General features: G+C 39.5%; 1 protein-coding gene across 4 annotated transcripts in view; it reads left to right on the plus strand.

Moving 5' to 3' along the window:
* Nucleotides 1–21,226, plus strand: part of RAF1 (Raf-1 proto-oncogene, serine/threonine kinase) — a 73,661-nt gene that overhangs the window by 28,443 nt on the left and 23,992 nt on the right. For 2 of the 4 annotated variants that reach the window (XM_032647599.1, XM_032647598.1), the window contains exon 2: nt 14,671–14,903. In XM_032647599.1, the coding sequence (XP_032503490.1) occupies nt 14,697–14,903 (207 nt within the window). In that variant the 5' untranslated portion in view covers nt 14,671–14,696. Of the gene's footprint in view, nt 1–14,670; nt 14,904–21,226 lie in introns of those variants that run through there. The other 2 variants (XM_032647600.1, XM_032647601.1) reach the window with 1 other exon arrangement.

The following is a 21,226-nucleotide window of genomic DNA, read 5'->3' on the forward strand; positions in this document are numbered from 1 at the left end:
TGTCATACAGAGTGAAGTCAGAAAGAGAAAAGCAAATACTATATGGTAACGTACATATATGGAATCTAAAAAAATCGTACTGATGAACCTAGTGGCAGGGCAGGAATAAAGACACAGACGTAGAGAATGGACTTGAGGACACGGGGACGGGGAAGGGTAAGCTGGGACGAAGTGAGAGAGTAGCATCAACATATATACACTACCAAATGTAAAATGTATGGCTACTGGGAAGCTGCTGCGTAGCACAGGGAGATCAGCTTGATGCTTTGTGACGACCTAGAGGGGTGCGTAGGGAGGGTGGGAGAGAGGCTCAAGAGGGAGGGGATATGGGGATATATGTTTACATATAACTGATTGACTTTGTTGTACAGCAGAAACTAACACAACATTGTAAAGCAATTATACTCTAATATAAAGATATTAAAAAGTAGGTTAAGGATGAATTACATCCAACACAATGGGGTATATGATTAGACAAATAACTGAAATATTTAAAATTGGAAGGAGAATAATGTATAACATAGGATGTGGATTTAGACTGCAGTTGTGCACATGTACACATATGGACAAGGATTAAGGCCACAATTAGCCCCAAAGACACCATTGCTAAATAGCAAAAGGTCCATGGCTCAGCTAGCAGGACTGTCCCCTTCATGTGATTTAGAATCCCTTTCTTTTAGGCTGATGCTGTGTACGAGGCTCATTGAGGCATAGGCTCATTTTCTACCCTCTCATTTCCTATGCTGAGTGTCCTTGTCTGAGGCAGAAGCTATAACAATATCAGTGTCAGGCACAGTGCTAAATACTTTACAAACATTGTTGAACAATTTTCATGACAACTCAGTGAGTATTATTATCCCTTTTTACAGTTAATCCTTCAGCGCAGACATCTTTTGAACTCCATAATTGTGTGTTTACTGCCTACGTAGTTTATTTGCAATATAGCAGCTGGACTAGGCCTTTTAAGACCTTAGGCAGATTGTGTGTCTCCTCTGCTCAGAACTTTTCAGTGGCTTCCCATTTCACTCAGTAAAAGGCAGAGTCCTTACAGCGGTGACCTGCAAAACAGTATGTTAACCACATTGTTCCTCCTCCCCCAGCTGTCCTCTCACTTCACTGAACTCCGTGATCTCTTTGCTATTCCTTGTACACAGGACACTCCTGCTTTAGGGTTTTCACTGGCTGATCCTTCTGCCTTGACTGTCCCCCCCAGCTACTTGCAAGTCAAACTCACTGACTTGTGATCTCAGCTCTTACCTCCTCAATGAGGCCTACTCTGACCTCATTATGTAAATTGCAACTTGTCTCCTTTCCCCCAGCACTTATCATCCACTGTCATGTTATATAATTCACTTCATTGTGTGTCCTCCACTGGAAGTTATGCTTCTCCTGAGATCAGGGGTCTTTGTCTCTAATTCACTGAATTAACCCAAGCATCTAGAGTAAAGCAGTGACTGGTACATAATAGTTGCTCAGTAATGTTTATTGCATGAGAGATTGAGTGAGAAAATTGGTGTGGGGGAAGTTAAGCAATTTGGCAAAAGGCCACACAGCTAATAGAAGGTGGAAGTATATTTTGAGCAGATGTCCATGTATTGTGCTTCTAATATTAGAAGATGATATCAAAAAAATGTTTTGTTAGGATGAATAAGGCTATGGATAACTTTTCTCCTCTGTTCCCCTGCCCAAATTTAATTATATCATCTTAAATAAAAGTGTAATAAAAACAAATGACCAGAGTGGAAGGAAAGAGCCAGTAGCAGGAAGCTAGAGCAGGCAGCCACAAGGTTGAAATCTGGCACCTCATCTGAGCAACAGCCTGTCTCACAACTGCACTGATCTTATCTGCCTTAAGAATAAAGAATGATGGTGTGATAAAGCTCTGGTAAAACTTGTGAGTACTTTTGACCTTAGATATTCTGTCAGTAATCTTGGCTCTCTAGCTTACTGTGTAATCTTGGATAATTTTATTTAACGTTTGTGGTCTTCAGTTTCCTCATCTCCAAAATCAGGATAATAGTATCTTTCATAGAGTTCTTGGGAGGCTTAAATGAGATACTATGTTTAAAGAACTGATACTAACATAATGATATGTGAAAAATTCAATAATATATACTGTAGTATCTACTCAGTAGTATTGTACATACTGAAATGTCAAGAACTCAGTAGCTGTTAGTTAATATTACTATCATTTTTACTATTTAGTTGGTACAGAATTTTAAGAAATTAATTATTTGGTGACTATATCTTGTTTCCTAGTGAGTTTTGGCAGATGTCAAAACAGAGCAAACCACTATTGTTATTGTTCAGATAGCTAGTTTTTGTTAGTATTTGTGTTTTTCATGAATGCTTGCTTCTGTTTATAATTTTATATTACATATTAAAATAGCCATTTTCCTTAATAATTTACATAAATTTAATGTATTATGGATTCTGCAACTACCATCACATTGGTTTTGAAGTCTTGGTTGAATAGCTACTGTGAGTCACATGTCCTGCTAAGTTCTGGGGAAACAAAGGAGAACAAAGAAGCATGCATGTACTCTATCCTCAAGGAGCTTATAGTCAGGTAGGGAGGCAGACATGTAAATAAATAATTACAGTTCAGGGTGGGAAGGGCTATTAATATACATGTGAATAACATAAAAAACAGGAGGGAGTGGTAAATTCTTTATGAATAAGGGAGCAAAGAAGGGAGGCTTTATGGGGAAAATTTTACCTGAAGAACATCACAGAGGACTCAAAGCCTCAATAGAGGTGTATAGAATTCTACTCAGGGGCTCCCCTCAAAAGAAGACTTCCAGAAACCTACTTTGTACCTTTGAAGGTTCTCATGCTATACAGAGACTGGATCTCTGAAGATCAAGAAGAGAAGGTTAAAAAGAAAGTTACAAGACTGTGAGTGAGTATAATCTTTGTTGTGTGCACTTTGGAGAAGGGTTTAAATTGGGAGTGGAATCTACATTAAGTTCAGTGAAATAGATGTAACATCACACTCTTATTTGGTATTTTCTTTTAAAAGCAGAAAAGAACAGGAAACAAGACCTTACAGCAATAAAGATCATTATAAGAAGTGATAAATGAAAAGGTAAAGAGGAATGGCTATTTTGAGAGAGAACAAAATGCTGAAACTTCTACATAGGGTAAAATAATTTAGTAAATGAGATGTCATAGTGTGAGAACCATGGGTATATAAGTTCTGTGCCTTAAAAATGTCATATTTAAAAGTTAGTGAACCATGTAACCTAATAAGCATTAGAGAATGGTCTCAGGTTACTGTCAGTGAATCCATTAAAGTAGATATCTTCACAGTAAATTTGAATGATAAATAAAGTCACAGAATAACTAATGGTACCTGAGGAAAGAATGAAAACTTAGTATACTGAGGTTTTTTGAGTCTACTTGGCAGTGCAATATGTGAAAAGTGGAAGAATCACATGAAGTAGCAGAAATGACTATTTTTTTATATTAATCTTGTATTTTTATTTCTTTTTTTTGAATTTTATTTTTTTATACAGCAGGTTCTCATTAGTTATCCATTTTATACATATTAGTGTATACATGTCAATCCTGATCTCTTAGTTCAAACCCCCCCACCCCGCCACTTTCCCCCCTTGGTGCCTATACGTTTGTTCTCTACATCTGTGTCTCAGTTTCTGCCCTGCAGACTGGTTCATCAGTACCATTTTTCTAGGTTCCACGTGCATGCGTTAATACACGGTATTTGTTTTTCTCTTTCTGAGTTACTTCACTCTGTATGACAGTCTCTAGATTCATCCACGTGTCTACAAATGACCCAATTTCATTCCTTTTTATGGCCGAGTAATAGTTCATTGTATATATGTACCACATCTTCTTTATCTATTCATCTGTCGATGGGCATATAGGTTGTTTCTGTGACCTGGCTTTTGTAAATAGTGCTGCAATGAACATTGGGGTGCATGTGTCTTTTTGAATTATGCTTTTTCTGGGTATATGCCTAGTAGTGGGATTGCTGGGTCATATGGTAATTCTATTTTTAGTTTTTTAAGGAACCTTCATACTGTTCTCCATAGTGACTGTATCAATTTACATTCCCACCAACAGTGCAAGGGGGTTCCCTTTTCTCCACACCCTCTCCAGCATTTGTTGTTTGTCGATTTTCTGATGATGCCCATTCTAACAGGTGTGAGGTGATAGCTCATTGTAGTTTTGGTTTGCATTTCTCTAATAATTAGTGATGTTGAGCAGCTTTTCATGTGCTTCTTGACCATCTGTATGTCTTCTTTGGAGAAATGTCTGTTTAGGTCTTCTGCCCATTTTTTGATTGGGTTGTTTTTTTTTTTTAAATATTGAGCTGCATGAGCTGTTTATATATTTGGGAGATTAATCCTTTGTTGATTTGTTTGCAAATATTTTCTCCCATTCTGAGGGTTGTCTTTTTGTCTTGTTTATGTTTTCCTTTGCTGTACAAAAGCTTTGAAGTTTCATTAGGTCCCATTTGTTTATTTTTGGTTTTATTTCCATTACTCTAGGAGGTGGATCAAAAAAGATCTTGCTGTGATTTATGTCAGAGTGTTCTTCCTATGTTTTCCTCTAAGAGTTTTATAGTGTCCGGTTTTACATTTAGGTCTCAAATCTATTTTGAGTTTATTTTTGTGTATAGTGTTAGGGCGTGTTCTAATTTCATTCTTTTACATGTAGCTGTCCAGTTTTCCCAGCACCACTTATTGAAGAGACTGTCTTTTCTCCATTGTATATCCTTGCCTCCTTTGTCATAGATTAGTTGAGCATAGGTGTGTGGGTTTATCTCTGGGCTTTCTATCCTGTTCCATTGATCTATATTCCTGTTTTTGTGCCAGTACCATATTGTCTTGATTACTGTAGCTTTGTAGTATATAGTCTGAAGTCAGGGAGTCTGATTCCTCCAGCTCCGTTTTTTCCCCTCAAGACTACTTTGGCTAGTTGGGGTCTTTTGTGTCTCCATACAAATTCTAAGATTTTTTGTTCTAGTTGTGTAAAAAAATGCCATTGGTAATTTGATAGGGATTGTAATGAATCTGTAGATTGCTTTGGGTAGTATAGTCATTTTCACAATTTGATTCTTCCAATCCAATAACATGGTATATCTCTGAATCTGTTTGTATCATCTTTAATTTCTTTCATCAGTGTCTTATGGTTTTCTGCATACAGGTCTTTTGTCTCCCTAGGTAGGTTTATTCCTAGGTATTTTATTCTTCTTGTTGCAATGGTAAATGGGAGTGTTTCCTTAATTTCTCTTTCAGATTTTTCATCATTAGTGTATAAGAATGCAAGAGATTTCTGTGCATTAATTTTGTATCCTGCAACTTTGCCAAATTCATTGATTAGCTCTAGTAGTTTTCTGGCGGCATCTTTAGGATTCTCTGTGTATAGTATCACGTCATCTGCAAACAGTGACGGTCTTATATTTTCTTTTCCAATGTGTATTCCTTTTATTTCTTTTTCTTCTCTGATTGCCGTGGCTAGGACTTCCAAAACTATGTTGAATAATAGTGGTGAGAGTGGACATCCTTGTCTTGTTCCTGATCTTAGAGGAAATGCTTTCAGTTTTTCACCATTGAGAACGATGTTTGCTGTGGGTTTGTCGTATATGGCCTTTATTATGTTGAGGTAGGTTCCCTCTTTGCCCACTTTCTGGAGAGTTTTTATCATAAATGGGTGTTGAATTTTGTCGAAAGCTTTTTCTGCATCTATGGAGATGATCATGTAAACCTCATGTAAAACCAAGAAGATGGTTTTTCTTCTTCCATTTGTTAATATGGTGTATCATATTGATTGATTTGCATATGATGAAGAATCCTTGCATCCCTGGGATAAATCCCACTTGATCGTGGTATATGATCCTTTTAATGTGTTGTTGGATTCTGTTTGCTAGTATTTTGTTGAGGATTTTTGCATCTGTATTCATTAGTGATATTGGTCTGGAATTTTCTTTTTTTGTAGTATCTTTGTCTGGTTTTAGTATCAGGGTGATGGTGGCCTCATAGAATGAGTTTGGGAATGTTCCTTCCTCTGCAGTTTTTTGGAAGAGTTTGAGAAGGATGGGTGTTAGCTCTTCCATAAGTGTTTGATAGAATTCACCTGTGAAGCCATCTGGTCCTGGACTTCTGTTTGTTCGAAGGTTTTTAATCACAGTTTCAATTTCATTACTTGTGATGGTTCTCTTCATATTTTCTGTTTCTTCTTGGTTCAGACTTGGAAGGTTATACCTTTCTAAGAATTTGTCCATTTCTTCTAGGTTGTCCATTTTATTGGCATAGAGTTGCTCGTAGTAGTCCCTTAGGATGCTTTGTATTTCTGTGGTGTCTGTTGTAACTTCTCCTTTTTCATTTCTAATTTTATTGATCTGAGTCCTCTCCCTCTTTTTTTTTTTTTTTTTTTTTTTGCGATACGCGGGCCTCTCACTGTTGTGGCCTCTCCTGTTGTGGAGCACAGGCTCTGGACGCGCCGGCTCAGCGGCCATGGCTCACGGGCCCAGCCGCTCCACGGCATGTGGGATCTTCCCGGACTGGGGCACAAACCCATGTCCCCTGCATCAGCAGGCGGATTCTCAACCACTGCGCCACCAGGGAAGCCCTTCCTCTTTTTCTTGATGAGTCTGGCTAATGGTTTTTCAATTTTGTTTACCTTTTCAAAGAACCAGCTTTTAGTTTTATTGATCTTTGCTGTTATTTTCTTTGTTTCTATTTCATTTATTTCTGCTCTGATCTTTATGATTTCTTTCCTTCTACTAACTTTGGGTTTTGTTTCTTCTTCTTTCTCTAGCTCCTTTAGGTGTAAGATTAGATTGTTTATTTGAGATTCTTCTTGTTTCTTGAGGTAGGCTTGTATTGCTAAAAACTTTCCTCTTAGAACTGCTTTTGCTGCATCCCATAGGTTTTGGATCGTCAGAAATGACTATTTTAAAATGTAACGTAAGGTGGAATTAGCACACACATGAAGAGAGTTCACTGGTAGAGCTAAGAAAGACAATTTAAGACTAGATGGATCCTTAAAAAAATTTATCATTCAGTGCAAGAAGATGTTTTTTGTGTGGATAAATGCATTTGGGAAATCAGTGGAAGCTCTGGTAGGAATTCTGGGCTTTAGAATTACACGAATTGCTTTCAAACTTAGTAGTGTTCCACACTAAGGAATACATTTTATAATGTGTGTGTACCTGAATTAAAGTTTTCTCAAAATAGTACTTACCTGTACTATGTGGATATATTGTGCTCTGCCTTATTTTTTAAGAAAGCTGGTCATGACTCACCAAAATGATTTTCTGAACACTTATGGGTCATTCTCTACAGCTTGAAAAAGTGCTGAGTTACAGTCTAGGAAAGAAAGAGACTTGAGTTTTTGAAGTCTTCCTTGAAGAAGCTGGCTATTAAGAAGGTACTTATTCTGTCCTTGTTCGAAACATATTGGGTGCTCTTTTAGTTATATGGTAGTTCCTCCTTATCTGTGAGGGATACTTTCCAAGACCCCCCCAGTGGATGTCTGAAACTGCAGATAGTACTGAACTCTGTGCTATTTTATCCTATACATATATACCTATGATAAAGTTCAATTTATAAATTAGGCACAGTATGAGAATATCCGAATTTCCAGCATCACTACTCTTGCACTTTTGGGTCATTGTTAAGTAAAATAAGGGCTGCTTAAACACACGTACTGCCATACTGAGAGCCCATCTGATAACCCAGAAGGCTGCTAAATGACTAAAGGGCAGGTAGAGTACTGTGTGGATATGCTGGACAAAGGGGTGATTTACATCCCAGGCAGGAGGGAGCGGGTTGGTGTGAGTTTTCATGACACGACTTAGAAATCAAAAAGCTTAGAAAAGCATGCAATTTAAAACTTAGGAATTGTTCATTCTGGAATTTTCCATGTAGTATTTTCAGACCATGGTTGACCACTGGTAACTGAAACTGCAGAAAGCAAAACTTTCTAAGGTGGAGCACTACTGCACCAACCAAAAGGGCCCAAAGAAGGCAACTGAAATGGACCTCAAGATTCAGGGGTTTGGTCTTTGACTCTTCCTTGAGTCCCCTTGCTGCATAATTCAGGGCTATGTGTCTTTCTATTTTGGTTATTTTGTTTGCTCCCAAACTCAGTACTATTTAGAATTTATAAACCACTTTTTAACTTAGATGTAGAAAAGGTATCATTCTCTAACTTTCTAAAAAGGAATATTCATGTAGAGAATAAATGAGGTTGAATGATTATGAGAGGTGAACTATGATAATAAAAACTGACATTTTGGTATAGAAAGATGTAGCTTTGAAAAAAGTTCAAACTGTAAAAAATCATGAATTACATGGCTAAAGTGAATGTATCTTCAAACTCCTGTGTGACAGAATGAAGCATGAAGTCAATAAAAGGGAAACTTTGGTGAACCTATGGAACCTGCCAGCTTCAGAAATTGTGCTAAAAAAAATAAATTTAGAGAAATTTTGATCTACTCATGATTGACAAATGTTGAGTGTGTGACTACAGAAAGCTAAGATATCTAGCAATTAATGAGTTGTCCCGTTTTCTGTCATAAGATATCCATCCCCTGGTGTCTTTCAGAGACTGAATCTGGGGTTAAGCCCTTTGTGGCAAATGTTTAATGGAAGAGTAGTGGAGGAAGCAAAGTAGAGTAGGATCTAGGCTTTTTGATTTCTGAGGTGCTCTGTAATGGGGGTGGTTGGAGGAGAGGAGGGCTGAATGCAGAAGGAAGCAGCTTGAAAACCAGTTGAGCCTAGCCTATTCTAGAGTGTTTTAGAATATCCTATTCTAGAATAGGCTAGAAGAATTCATGTTAAGTAAATTGCAGACTTCCTAAATTTATAGAATTTCGCTATCATAATAAGTGAAATTATGAACATGCTGTGTCCTTTCTGGTAAAAGGTAAATGTGTCGTCTGTTGAATACAAATTCTCAGGCTGTCTCACCATATATAACTATAAACATGTAAGTGTTTAAGGTCAGCGAAGTTTTGTCATAATAAAGCTACTGTTTTGTATATGTGAAGTTATTTTAAAAAGATTACTTTTTAATCATTGGACAGAAATGAGCTTTTAAAATTAGATTCCATATAACTTTTTGTTACCGAAGTTATCTTTTTTTAAAAATTGCTCTGAACATGAACAATTTCCTCTCTTTATTTATTTATTTTTGGCTGTGTTGGGTCTTCGTTCCTGCGTGTGGGCTTTCTCTAGTTGAGGCGAGTGGGGGCTACTCTTCGTTGTGGTGCATGTGCTTCTCATTGTGGTGGCTTCTCTTGTTGTGGAGCACAGGCTCTAGGTGCGCGGGCTTCAGTAGTTGCGGCTCATGGGCTCTAGAGCACAGGCCCAGTAGTTGTGGCACACGGGCCCAGTTGGTCCGTGGCATGTGGGATCTTCCTGGAGCAGGGATCAAACCCGTGACCCCTGCATTGGTGGGCGGATTCTTAACCACTGTGCTACCAGGGAAGTCCTGCTGTATGGTTTTTAGAAGATGCTTCTTTCTTGTTTTTAGATGTGTACCCTTTCTTGTTAATTGATAACAGAGTACCTTGCCTTAGAGCTTCCTATGATAAACAGGTCAGTCCTGGGGCAACTGGTAGGGGCCTTGGCCTTTCTGGGCTTGTCTGCTTATGTAGGCATACCTTACAAATCGGATCCATCATTTTCTACGAGGGAAATGAAAAAGGTTGGGAGGCACTACCTTCGTGTGCTTCTCAGCCTGTAAGTGGTCTTGATATAGACATGGAAAATTAAAAATTATGAATGATAATCAAAAACTTGAGAATTAAGCTGGATTTGCATTTATTTTATCAGTTTTTATGAACAGTTATTGTAGTATGTTCTCTACTACGCACCAGCACTGTTATTTTCCAAGTGCCTACAAAACTTAGAATTTGTCATAAAATAACTATGATCTTGGACTTAGTCTACAGTTAAGTCTTGTAAGTGGGTTCTTTAACCAATAGATTGTAATACAGTCTTCCCTCACAATTAAATACAGAATGCAATTTATTGCAGTTTGTCTTTTGCTGAATAAAAGGTATTTTTTAAAGGCGTACTACCAACTGGAGATTTAATTCACATTTACTACTTCTTGACAGGTCTTTTCTATTAAAAAAATTATATTTTTTGCAGCATTATTCTGGCTCCTAGCTGAATTCATTTAATAAATATTTGAGTGCTTGTGTTCCAGGTACTGTATTAAGGGCTAAGAATACAGTAGTGAACAAGATTGGCAGGAGGTACTGGCAAGCTTGGCATGGAGCAGAAAGGGGGTGGGAGGTACTGACCAAAATCTGTAGACAGTTAACATTAGTGGTAAGTGGCATGAAGAAAATAAAGGTTATTTGATGGCGGTAGGGGAGTGCGGTCTTCTGACTAGGTTGGAGAGAGAAGGTGTCTCTAAAGGGATCTTTTAAGTGAAGACCTTAATGATGTGAAAAAGCCAACTTGCTTGTTTTTGGAGGTTTTCGCCTTCTAGATGAAGGGAACAGGAAGTTCAGAAGTGCTGAGGTGTGAAGCTTGACATGTTCAGAAAGAAGTTTAGCTTTTAGAGTTAGGAGTGTGTTGGGGCTTGGGTAGAGGTGCCAGAAATGGGAGGCAGTGCGTCATGGCCCTGCCACTTGAAGGCTGTAGGATTTTGTCCTGCCCCTCCCCCTTGCATAAATAAAATAGGCTTATAGATGTTTGTAGCAAATAGTAAAATAAAAAAGCAAAAAGATATATAAAAAGTTAAAATTCCTTAATCATCTTGCTGAAATATTGGTACTTTATTATTCTATATTTTCTCACTTCTTTATTTATTTTTATTTTTTAAATAGGTTTGTGTTACTTTTTTAAAAAATGTATTTATTTTACTTATTTTTTAATTTTTGGCTGCGTTGGGTCTTCATTGCTGTGCGCAGGCTTTTCTCTAGTTGCAGCGAGCGGGGGCTACTCTTCGTTGCGGTGCACGGGCTTCTCATTGCGGTGGCTTTGCTTGTTGTGGAGCACAGGCTCTAGGCGTGTAGGCTTCAGTAGTTGTGGCACACGGGCTTAGTTGCTCCGCGGCATGTGGGATCTTCCCGGACCAGGGCTCAAACCCATGTCCCGTGCATTGGCAGGCGGATTCCTAACCGCTGCACCACCAGGGAAGCCCCCCTCTCACTTCTTTATGATTCTAGATTTCCCTCCCTCTTTCTAGATTAGTATGAAAGAGGTTCAAACTACATTTGTCATTTTTTGTTTTGTCTTGGGTAGCTTTTTCCACCTTTGCACCTACAGATCTACTTTACTTATCACGTGGGAATTAGCATGATTTGTTTAATTCCCTATTGTTAAGTATTTGGTGTTCTCCCCAATTTTTTAAGGATATGAACAATGCTCTAATGAAGATGTTTATACATATATATACACTTGCCTTATACTTCTGTAGGATACATTCCTAGAGTGATATTGAATTACCAGATCAGTCTTTAAGAACATTTCAAAACTTTAATAGTTTCTTACCATATTCTCCTCCAAAAAAGTTGAGCCAAGACTGTGAGAGTAATGCCAGGTAGTGATCTTAAGTCTCTAAACTTTTCTAGTTTTCTCAGCTGTCAGCTAAGAATAGTTAATATGTGTTGTCCCCTTTTGCTTCAGGCATGTGATGTGAGAAAGAGCATAGTACATAGTGGGTATTCAGACAGAAACTGCTGGTTAAGAACAAGACGTTTGGATTAACTCTAGGCCATTTTAGCTCTGACTAAATGATTTCAAGTGTCACTGTTATATATGAGAAGGTTAAGGGCTTTGGAGTCAGATAGAGCTGCTCAATTCTGAATCCCTCCTCTGCCCGCTAAAGCTCAACTATAAAAATGGGGATGTAATTCCTACCTAGAGTATCCTCTAAGGATCAGGTTGGGTAATATGAGTGGGATGTATGCAGCATATACTGTTTCATAATAGTAGGCACCTAGTAAAAGGTAACTATTGCTAATAATGCTAATAATAAGATAAAACAAGTTTCTGAAGGAGTAAGGCTTGGGAAGGATGGGATTCCCTGTCAACCTCACTGTTTTCTACAGGAGGAAATAAATATCTCTCACTTATGCATGGTTGCTGATTCCCAGTCAGCGTCAGGGCATTGCACGTCCTTACTGCAGAGTATCTGACTTATTGTCATTGTGTGACTGTCTATGGACTTTCATTGCAGTTTTCTTGTTGACCAATTAAAACATTTGATTATTTTTTGTTAGGTAGCTGTCTCTCCTTGCTTTGGTTTATAAGGTTTGTTTCTGCACTAAAACTGAACTCCGAATGTTATGTTGGAAAGTTCGTGTACTTTTAAATACAAACAGATACAGAATCTGGTTATTTTACCTATCACCTGGGTGTTCTTGGGCAAGTAGCATGGTTTTTCTGTGCCTTATTTGTTTAAAAAATAAAGGGTGGTTGGAGGAAGGGATTTAAAATCTTTTGGGGTCCTTACACAGATTAAATGAGATTATATATTAAGTGTCTAACACACATCCTAGAATACTAGTTTCTTTTCCTTCTTCAAAGGCAGAAAGTTATGGCTTACACTTTTTTTTTTTAATTTCTCATAGTACTAATTGTTATTCATACTCAAGTATAGTTGCTCATACTTAATATACAGTAACAAAAGGAGAGAAGTGGAATTGAAAAAGTATTGGGTTGACCAAAAAGTGCTTTCGGTTTTTAAGTAAAAGTAAAAGACATATTTTTCATTTTCACCAAGAACTTTATTGAGCGGCATATTCCCCCTTTTGTTCAGCTACCGTCTGCCAATTTTTCAGGCAACTTCATAATTGCATCTTCCCAAAACTCTTTATATTTTTGAGCAAAGAACTGTTCCAGGTGCCTTTTACAGTCTTTCAGGGAATTGAAATTTTTTCCATTAAGAGAATTTTGTAAAGACCTAAATAAATGGAAATCTGAAGGTGCAATGTCTGGTGAATACAGCGCATGAATCAGAACTTCCCAGCCAAGAGGTGACAGTTTTTGCCTGGTCATCAAAGAAACATGCAGTCTTGCGTTATCCTGATGGAAGATTATGCGTTTTCTGTTGACTAATTCTGGACGCTTTTTGTCGAGTGCTGGTTTCAGTTGGTCTAATTGGGAGCAGTACTTGTTGGAATTAATCGTTTGGTTTTCCAGAAGGAGCTCATGATAGAGAACTCCCTTCCAATCCCACCACATACACAACATCACCTTCTTTGGATGAAGACCAGCCTTTGGTGTGGTTGGTGGTGGTTCATTTCACTTGCCCCGCAATCTCTTTCATTCTGTGTTATTGTACAGTATCCACTTTTCATTGCCTGTCGCAATTTGTTTTAAAAACGGAACGTTTGGGCTTCCCTGGTGGCGCAGTGGTTGGGAGTCCACCTGCTGATGCAGGGGACACGGGTTCGTGCCCCGGTCCGGGAGGATCCCACGTGCCGCGGAGCGGCTGGGCCCGTGAGCCATGGCCGATGAGCCTGCGCTCTGCAGCGGGAGAGGCCACGGCGGCCCGCATACTGCAAAAAACAAAAACAACAACAGCAACAAAAATGGAACATTTTCATTACGTTTAAGTAGAGAATTGCATGCGGAAATATAGTCAAGAAGGTTTTGTTCGCTCAACTTGTGTGGAACCCAAACATCAAATCGATGAACATAACCAAGCTGGTGCAAATGATTTTCAGTGCTTGATTTGGATATTTTGAGTATGTCGGCCATTTCCCACGTAGTATAACGTTGATCTCAATTACTGTCTCGATTTGATCACTGTCAACTTCAACTGGTCTGCCCGACTGTGGAGCATCGTCCAGTGAGAAATCTCCAGCACGGAACTTCACAAATCGCTTTTGACACGTCTGATCAGTAACAGCACCTTCTCCATATACTGCACAAATCTTTTTTTGGCATTTCAGTTGCATTTTTACCTTTTTTGAAATAATAAAGCATAATATGCCAAAAATGTTGCTCTTTTCCTTCCATCTTCAATATTAAAATGGCTACACAAAAATTCACCAATTTTGATGTCTTGTTTTATTTTTTTTATTTTTATTTATTTTTTGCGATACGTGGGCCTCTCACTGTTGTGGCCTCTCCCGTTGCTGAGCACAGGCTTCAGACGCGCAGGTTCAGCGGCCATGGCTCACGGGCCCAGCCGCTCCACGGCATGTGGGATCTTCCCGGACCGGGGCACGAACCTGTGTCCCCTGCGTTGGCAGGCGGACCTCTCAGCCATTGCGCCACCAGGGAAGCCCCTGATGTCTAGTTTTAAATGCACGCTGATATGACAGCTGTCACATACAATCTAACAAAATTGTTTCAAATGAAGTTAAAGACAACTAAGTGCTACTAGAGCCATCTTATGGAAAAAAACGAACGAACCTTTTGGCCCACCCAATATTAGAATAAGAAGTCAAGAGACCTGGGCTTATAGTTCCAGGTTGGCTTTTAACGGGTGGTATAACCCTTGATGAGTCTTTAGATCTCTAATCCCCATTTTGTTAATTTTTGAGTTGTCTATGAAATATTCTATGGAAATACACTAAAATAGAAGTTTTCTGAGTAATTTATTTAAGCAGAAGATGTCACCTACAAGAAAGCCCACATACTACTGTTTTCACAATTACTCTGTATATTGTATTGTTAATTACTTTTATTCAGGAATTCTAATTATTTGTCTATTTATTTTTACCAGGTTTAAGTATTGTGTAAGCTGCATCAATGGAGCACATACAGGGGGCCTGGAAGACGATCAGCAATGGTTTTGGATTCAAAGACGCTGTGTTTGATGGCCCCAGCTGCATCTCCCCTACAATAGTTCAGCAGTTTGGCTATCAGCGTCGGGCATCAGATGATGGCAAACTTACGGACCCTTCTAAGACAAGCAACACTATCCGTGTTTTTTTGCCAAACAAGCAAAGAACAGTGGTACGTGAACATTCCTCTCAGAAAATGTAGTTGTCCATCACCCTATAGAAAACGTTATGGATCATGTTGCCCATCTTATAGGCAGGCAAAATCTTCACTGTCACCTTGAGTCTTTATTTTAAAATTTTATTTCAGTGTTTTGTAGTTGTACCTGTTTTTTTGTTTTTAATTGAGGTATAGTTGATTTATGATATTGTGTTAGTTTCAGGTATAAAGTGATTCCGATATATATATATATATATAAAATTTCAGATTTTTTCCATTATAGGTTATTACAAGATACTGAACAGTTCTTTGTGTTATACAGTAAATCCTTGTTGCTTATCTATTTTATGTATAGTAGTTTGTGTCTTTTAATCCCATACTCCTAATTTATCCCACCTTTCCCCTTTGGTAACAGTAAGTTTGTTTTCTATGACTGTGAGTCTATTTTGATTTTGTGTATAGGTTCATCTGTATTCTAGATTCCACATTTAAGTGATAATCATATAATATTTGTTTTTTCTGTCTGACTTCACTTGGTATGGTATTCTTTTTTTTTTTTTTTTTTAAGTATTTATTTATTTGGCTGTGCTGGGTCTTAGTTGCGGCACACGGGATCTTTAGTTGCGACATGCGGGGTCTAGTTCCCTGACCGGGAATTGAACCCGGGCCCCTTGCATTGGGAGCTCGGTGTCTTAACCATGGGACCACCAGGGAAATCCCAGTATGGTACTCTTCAGTGGCAATATTTCATTTCTTTTTTATGGCTGAGTAATATTCCATTGGTGGGCATTGGGGTTGTTTCCATGTCTTGCCTATTGTAAATAGTGCTGCTGTCAACTGGGGTGCATGTATCTTTTCGAATTAGAGTTTTCATCTTTTCTGGATAGATGCCCAGGAGTGGGATTGCTGGATCATATGGTAACTCTAGTATTAGTTTTGTTTGTGTTTTTAATAAATTTATTTATTTTTTTATTTTTGGCCATGTTGGGTCTTTGTTGCTGCATGCAGGCTTTGTTTTTCTAGTTGTGGCGAGCGAAGACTACTCTTCGTTTGCAGTGTGTGGTCTTGTCATTGCAGTGGCTTCTAATGTTGTGGAGTGTGGGCTCTAGGGCACGCGAGCTTCAGTAGTTGTGGTGTGCGGGCTCAGTAGTTCTGGCTCAAGGGCTCTAGAGCTTAGTAGTTGTGGTGTATGGGCTTAGTTGCTCCGCAGCATGTGGGATCTTCCTGGACCAGGGCTCAAACCCATGTCCCCTGCATTGGCAGGTGGATTCTTTAACCACTGCACCACCAGGGAAGTCCCTAGTTTTAGTTTTTTAAGGAACCTCCATACTCTTTTCCATAGTGTGTGCAGTAATTTACATTCCCACCAGCAGTGTAATAGGATTCCACTTAGGGTCTTTGTTAATTGGCTTTCCAGTTGCAGATTTTATTGCTTTATGTTCTTTTCACACCCCTTGCTTTATCCCAGCTCTTGGCCTTCATTCTGTTGTTTGTCTTGCCTGAAATGTCTTCTTTACTGACATTTCCTCTAAACAGATAGTACACTCTTATTTATTATTTTTTTTTTTTTGCGGTACACAGGCCTCTCACTGTTGTGGCCTCTCCCGTTGTGGAGCACAGGCTCCCGACGTGCAGGCTCAGCGGCCATGGCTTACGGGCCCAGCCGCTCCGCGGCATGTGGGATCTTCCCGGACTGGGGCACGAACCCGTGTCTCCTGCATCAGCAGGTGGACTCTCAACCACTGCGTCACCAGGGAAGCCCTGTACCCTTTTTTTAGATTCCACATATAAGCAATATCATATGATATTTATCTTTCTCTGTCTGACTTCACTCAATGTGATAATCTCTAGGTCCATCAACGTTGCGGCAAATGGCATTATTTCGTTCTTTGTTATGGCTGAGTAATATTCCATTGTATATATGTACCACATTTTCTTTATCCATTCCTCTGCTGTTGGACATTTAGGTTGCTTTTATGTCCTGACTATTGTAAATAGTTCTGCAATGAACATTGGGGTGCATGTATCTTTTTGAATTGCGGTTTTCTTCAGATATATGCCCAGGAGTGGGATTGCTGGATCATAGGGTAGCTCTATTTCTAGTTTTTAAAGTAATCTCCATACTGTTCTCCATAGTGGCTGTACTAATTTTATTCCCCCCAACAGTGTAGGAGGGTTCCCTTTTCTCCACGCCCTCTCCAGCATTTATTGTTTGTAGATTTTTTGATGATGGCCATTCTCACTGGTGTGAGGTGAAAATAGTACATTCTTATGGGGATGTATTTCAAAGGGTTCTTTGAAAAATTCCCTTAGACATTTCTGGTGATTAAAAAATTGTTTTGTTCTGATACTAAAGCAAACTGTTCATTTAAAAATTTTTTGGTATTACAGGTATATTGAAGGAAATAAAATTACCTAGAAAAAAATTATTTTGGTAAATTTCCTAGGACTTGTGGCAAAGCTGGAGGTAGCTTAAAAATCACAGCTGTTTTCCAAGGGCACTAAACTAGCCAGTTATTCCTGCATAGTTTCTGACACAAAATCTCAACTTTTCTAAGAAATTACTGCTCAAAAAATTTCTTACTATCCTGGGAGGGGGGAAAAAAAAACACCTGGTTGAAACTGAAAAGTGAAGTTGTGCTAATTTTGCTTGGCCTGGGACATTTGTGAAAACCTTCCTTCAAAACGTCCACACCTCCTCCTTTCCCACCCTCTGTTTTTTGTGTAAAAGCAGTGCATTTTGTTTATTCTGTGTACCTAGGCGAGGCAAGGTTCCAAGGTTGGCAAGTATAGTCCAAATTTTCTCAGTTTGTTTCTAACAGTTCAACTTCTCCACTTTACTAAAACTTCCTTTACACTTCTTTTGTGACCCTAAAGAGCCTTCCGGTTATAGTGTTGTACATTTAGGTACATTTTGAACTGAAGGCAAAACTCAAAGGCATTTTAAAGTGTGAGTAAATTTATTTTTGTTCCCTTTCCTACAAATGAAAGTTTAATGGCTGGCAAAATAAATAGTAATAATAATCCCCTTATCTTTCAACAGTAGTCTTTCATTTGCAAAGTGATTTTTACCCATTATTTCTCAGTAATTTTCTTTCTTACCTTAAGTGGAGAGCCCAGGTGGGAAGTCTGAATGTGATGGGAAGCTGAAGATCATCTGGTGCTGCTTCTGGGCATTACTGCCACTATTTTCTCCAGCCCCATCTACCAGTTTGCCTGGAAGAGTGGGAAACTTAGTTTGGCGTAATAATTAAGTGTATGGGCCTTTAAGACAACAAGGCCCAAATTTAAATCCCTGTATTGCCTTTTATAAGCTGTATCATCTAAACAAATTACATAATATTTTTAGCCTCTGTTTCCTGACCTTTATGAAATGAGGCTCATGCTGACTACATGTTCATAAGTAAAATGGCAGTTATGATTATTTCTGAGTGTTTTCTATATCTGTGTATCCTTTTTTAAAAAATTTTTAAATTTTTATTTTTGGCTGTGTTGGTTCTTCGTTGCTGTGCATGGGTTTTCTCTAGTTGTGGCGAGTGGGGGCTTCTCGTTGCAGAGCACGGGCTCTAGGCACGTGGGCTTCAGTAGTTGCAGTACACGGGCTCAGTAGTTGTGGCACATGGGTTCTAGAGCGTGTGGGCTTCAGTAGTTATGGCGTGTGGGCTCAGTAGTTGTGGCTCGTGGGCTCTAGAGTGCAGGCTCAGTAGTTGTGGCACACGGGCTTAGTTGCTCCACGGCATGTGGGATCTTCCTGGACCAGGGCTCGAACCCGTGTCCCCTGCATGGGCGGGTGGATTCTTAAACACTGCGTCACCAGGGAAGTCCGGCATTTGTGTATACTTGACAGCCTTCATTTGAGCACAGCTGGTGGTTGGGGATGACTGATTTGGAAGCTTGACTTCTCCGACAGCTTTTGAGAAGGTTCTGTCAGAGAAAGTTAGTTTCTTCTGTTTCTTTGACCAGAGATGGACTGTGTGTCTCTGGAAGAACCACCTTCTTTCACTAGGCACCCAGCTTCAGGGGAGCATTGAAGGAGGAAGGAGTCACTTGCTGACCAGCATGGCCAGGCAGCTGTTTCTAATCATCCCCAGGTTGCTTCACTGCTGGAGCCCAGAATGACTATCATAATCACTTAGTGGGCTCCAGAGATTAGTCAGATTTAGCTGATTACAACCTGTGTCCATGGGGAGTTGTAGAGAGAAGAGTGATAGAGAGGATCTACGTCTGATTTAAATAATTTTAGAATAATTAGTAGTTGCTTGTTTTTTGAATTTTTCTTGTCATTTGTTTTGTAAACATGTTTCTCTTTGACTAACTGCTGCTGTTAATTATTATTGGATGAGTGATTGGATCATAGCTGAGGCCCATTAATTACCACTGGAATCACCCGAGAAGCAGTTTAAAATACAGATTCCTGAGCTTCATTCAAGATGACTGAATCAGATGGATGTGTTAGAGGGGGCAGGCCAGGAAAATATTTTCACAGGCTCCTCAGATGATTGTAATATCAGCCACATTTGGGAACCCCACTGGATTAGAAGATATTTAAAGAACTGTTTAGCTCTTGGAGCTGTGACTTTTAATGAAGATTAAATAGCACAGATATCACTTTACGGTTTTCAAAGTACTACTGCACAGTGTTTGATACAGGTCATGATTCTATTAATGTGTGTGTTGATTTACTTTTCATTGTCCTTATTTTTGGTGTATTCATAGTTCAGATCATTCTCTCTCCCTTTACTTTGTTGTTTTGTGTCTGGAAGCTGGAAGTTAGTGGGATATTTCTAAGGGTATCACTGCTTCAAGAAACCTTTAAAATAAACTTGTGAAACACTGTAAATGAATATTTAAAAATATTTTAAACCTTTAAAATAAGTACACACATCACTCACTTCCGTCTGGGAAGGGGCTGGGTTGGCCACTGTCAGCTGTCACACTTTCACCCAGTGGAAGGACTCTACTTTGGGCAGTTTGCAAGCACTGCTAATCTACATTCTGCTCTCTCTGCAGCCCATACTGTCTAGTTGCCTTACTTTTGATTAACTTTATTGGCTTTAAAAACAAAATGTATAGGGCTTTTATTGAAATGCTTAAGAGCTTCGGTGAAATTTTTATATAGTTGCCATTATTAGCACCCTGGCACTCACACTTTATGTTAGGCTTTTTTTTTTTAAAGATTTATTTATTTATTTAGTTTATTTTTGGCTGCATCGGGTCTTAGTTGTGGCATGTGGGATCTTCACTGAGGCATGCAGGATCTTTTTATGTTTTTTATTTTTTAATTAATTATTTGTGGCTGCGTTGGGTCTTTGTTGCCGCATGCGGGCTTTCTCTAGCTGTGGTGAGCGGGGGCTACCCTTCGTCGCAGTGTGTGGGCTTCTCGTTACGGTGGCTTCTCTTGTTGTGGAGCACGGGCTCTAGGCACGCCGGCTCAGTAGTTGTGCCTCGTGGGCTTAGTTGCTCTGCGGCATGTGGGATCTTCCTGGACCAGGGATCGATCCTTTATCCCCTGCATTGGCATGTGGATTCTTAACCACTGCACCACCAGGGAAGTCCTAAGGCATGCAGGATCTCTCGTTGCAGTGTGTGGGCTCTTCGTTGCGGCACGCAGGCTTCTCTCTCTAGTTGTGGGGTGCAGTGTTTTCTCTTCTCTAGTTGTGGCGCACAGGCTCCAGGGCGCGTGGCTTCCCGAGCCCGTGGGCTCTGTAGTTTGCAGGACGCAGGCTCTCTAGTTGAGGTGCATGAGCTCAGTAGTTGCGGCGCGCGGGCTTAGTTGCCACGCGGCATGTGGGATCCTAGTTACCTGACCGGGGATCAAACCCGCGTCCCCTGCATTGGAAGGCGGATTCTTTTCCACTGGACCACCAGGGACGTCCCTCTGTTAGGCTTCTGAGTGCCTGCTGAGTTTTTGAGGATTGGGTACAGGGGGATGTGAAGGGGCGTATACTGCTAAGGCTGTCTGGAATGGGTGTGCAGATTTATTTAAACTAGCAGTGATGTTTGTCCTGACAGCAGGGCAGAGGGTTTATTTCCTCCACTTCCTGCTTGCCCTCCCTAGTGTGAAGTGCATGTGAGATGGAATTTTTGTTAGGAATATCAGCCATTTTGATGAAAATAGGTTGAAATACAAAGTTTTGATCAGAAGAACTCATGTTTGTTTATAGGTTGGGTTGGCTTATTTTCCTTTCTGGCGGATATTTATGCTTGCATGAACATTTCATTGAGTCAAACAAATTAGAGATGTAGAAAGGGAAAGTTGATCATTTCTCTCTCCCAACCACTTTCTCATAGGGGTAACAGCTGAGTATCTTTTCACACTCATATAACATATATAAACA

Source organism: Phocoena sinus, chromosome 11 (assembly GCF_008692025.1).
Source record: "Phocoena sinus isolate mPhoSin1 chromosome 11, mPhoSin1.pri, whole genome shotgun sequence".
NCBI classification, from domain to species: domain Eukaryota; kingdom Metazoa; phylum Chordata; class Mammalia; order Artiodactyla; family Phocoenidae; genus Phocoena; species Phocoena sinus.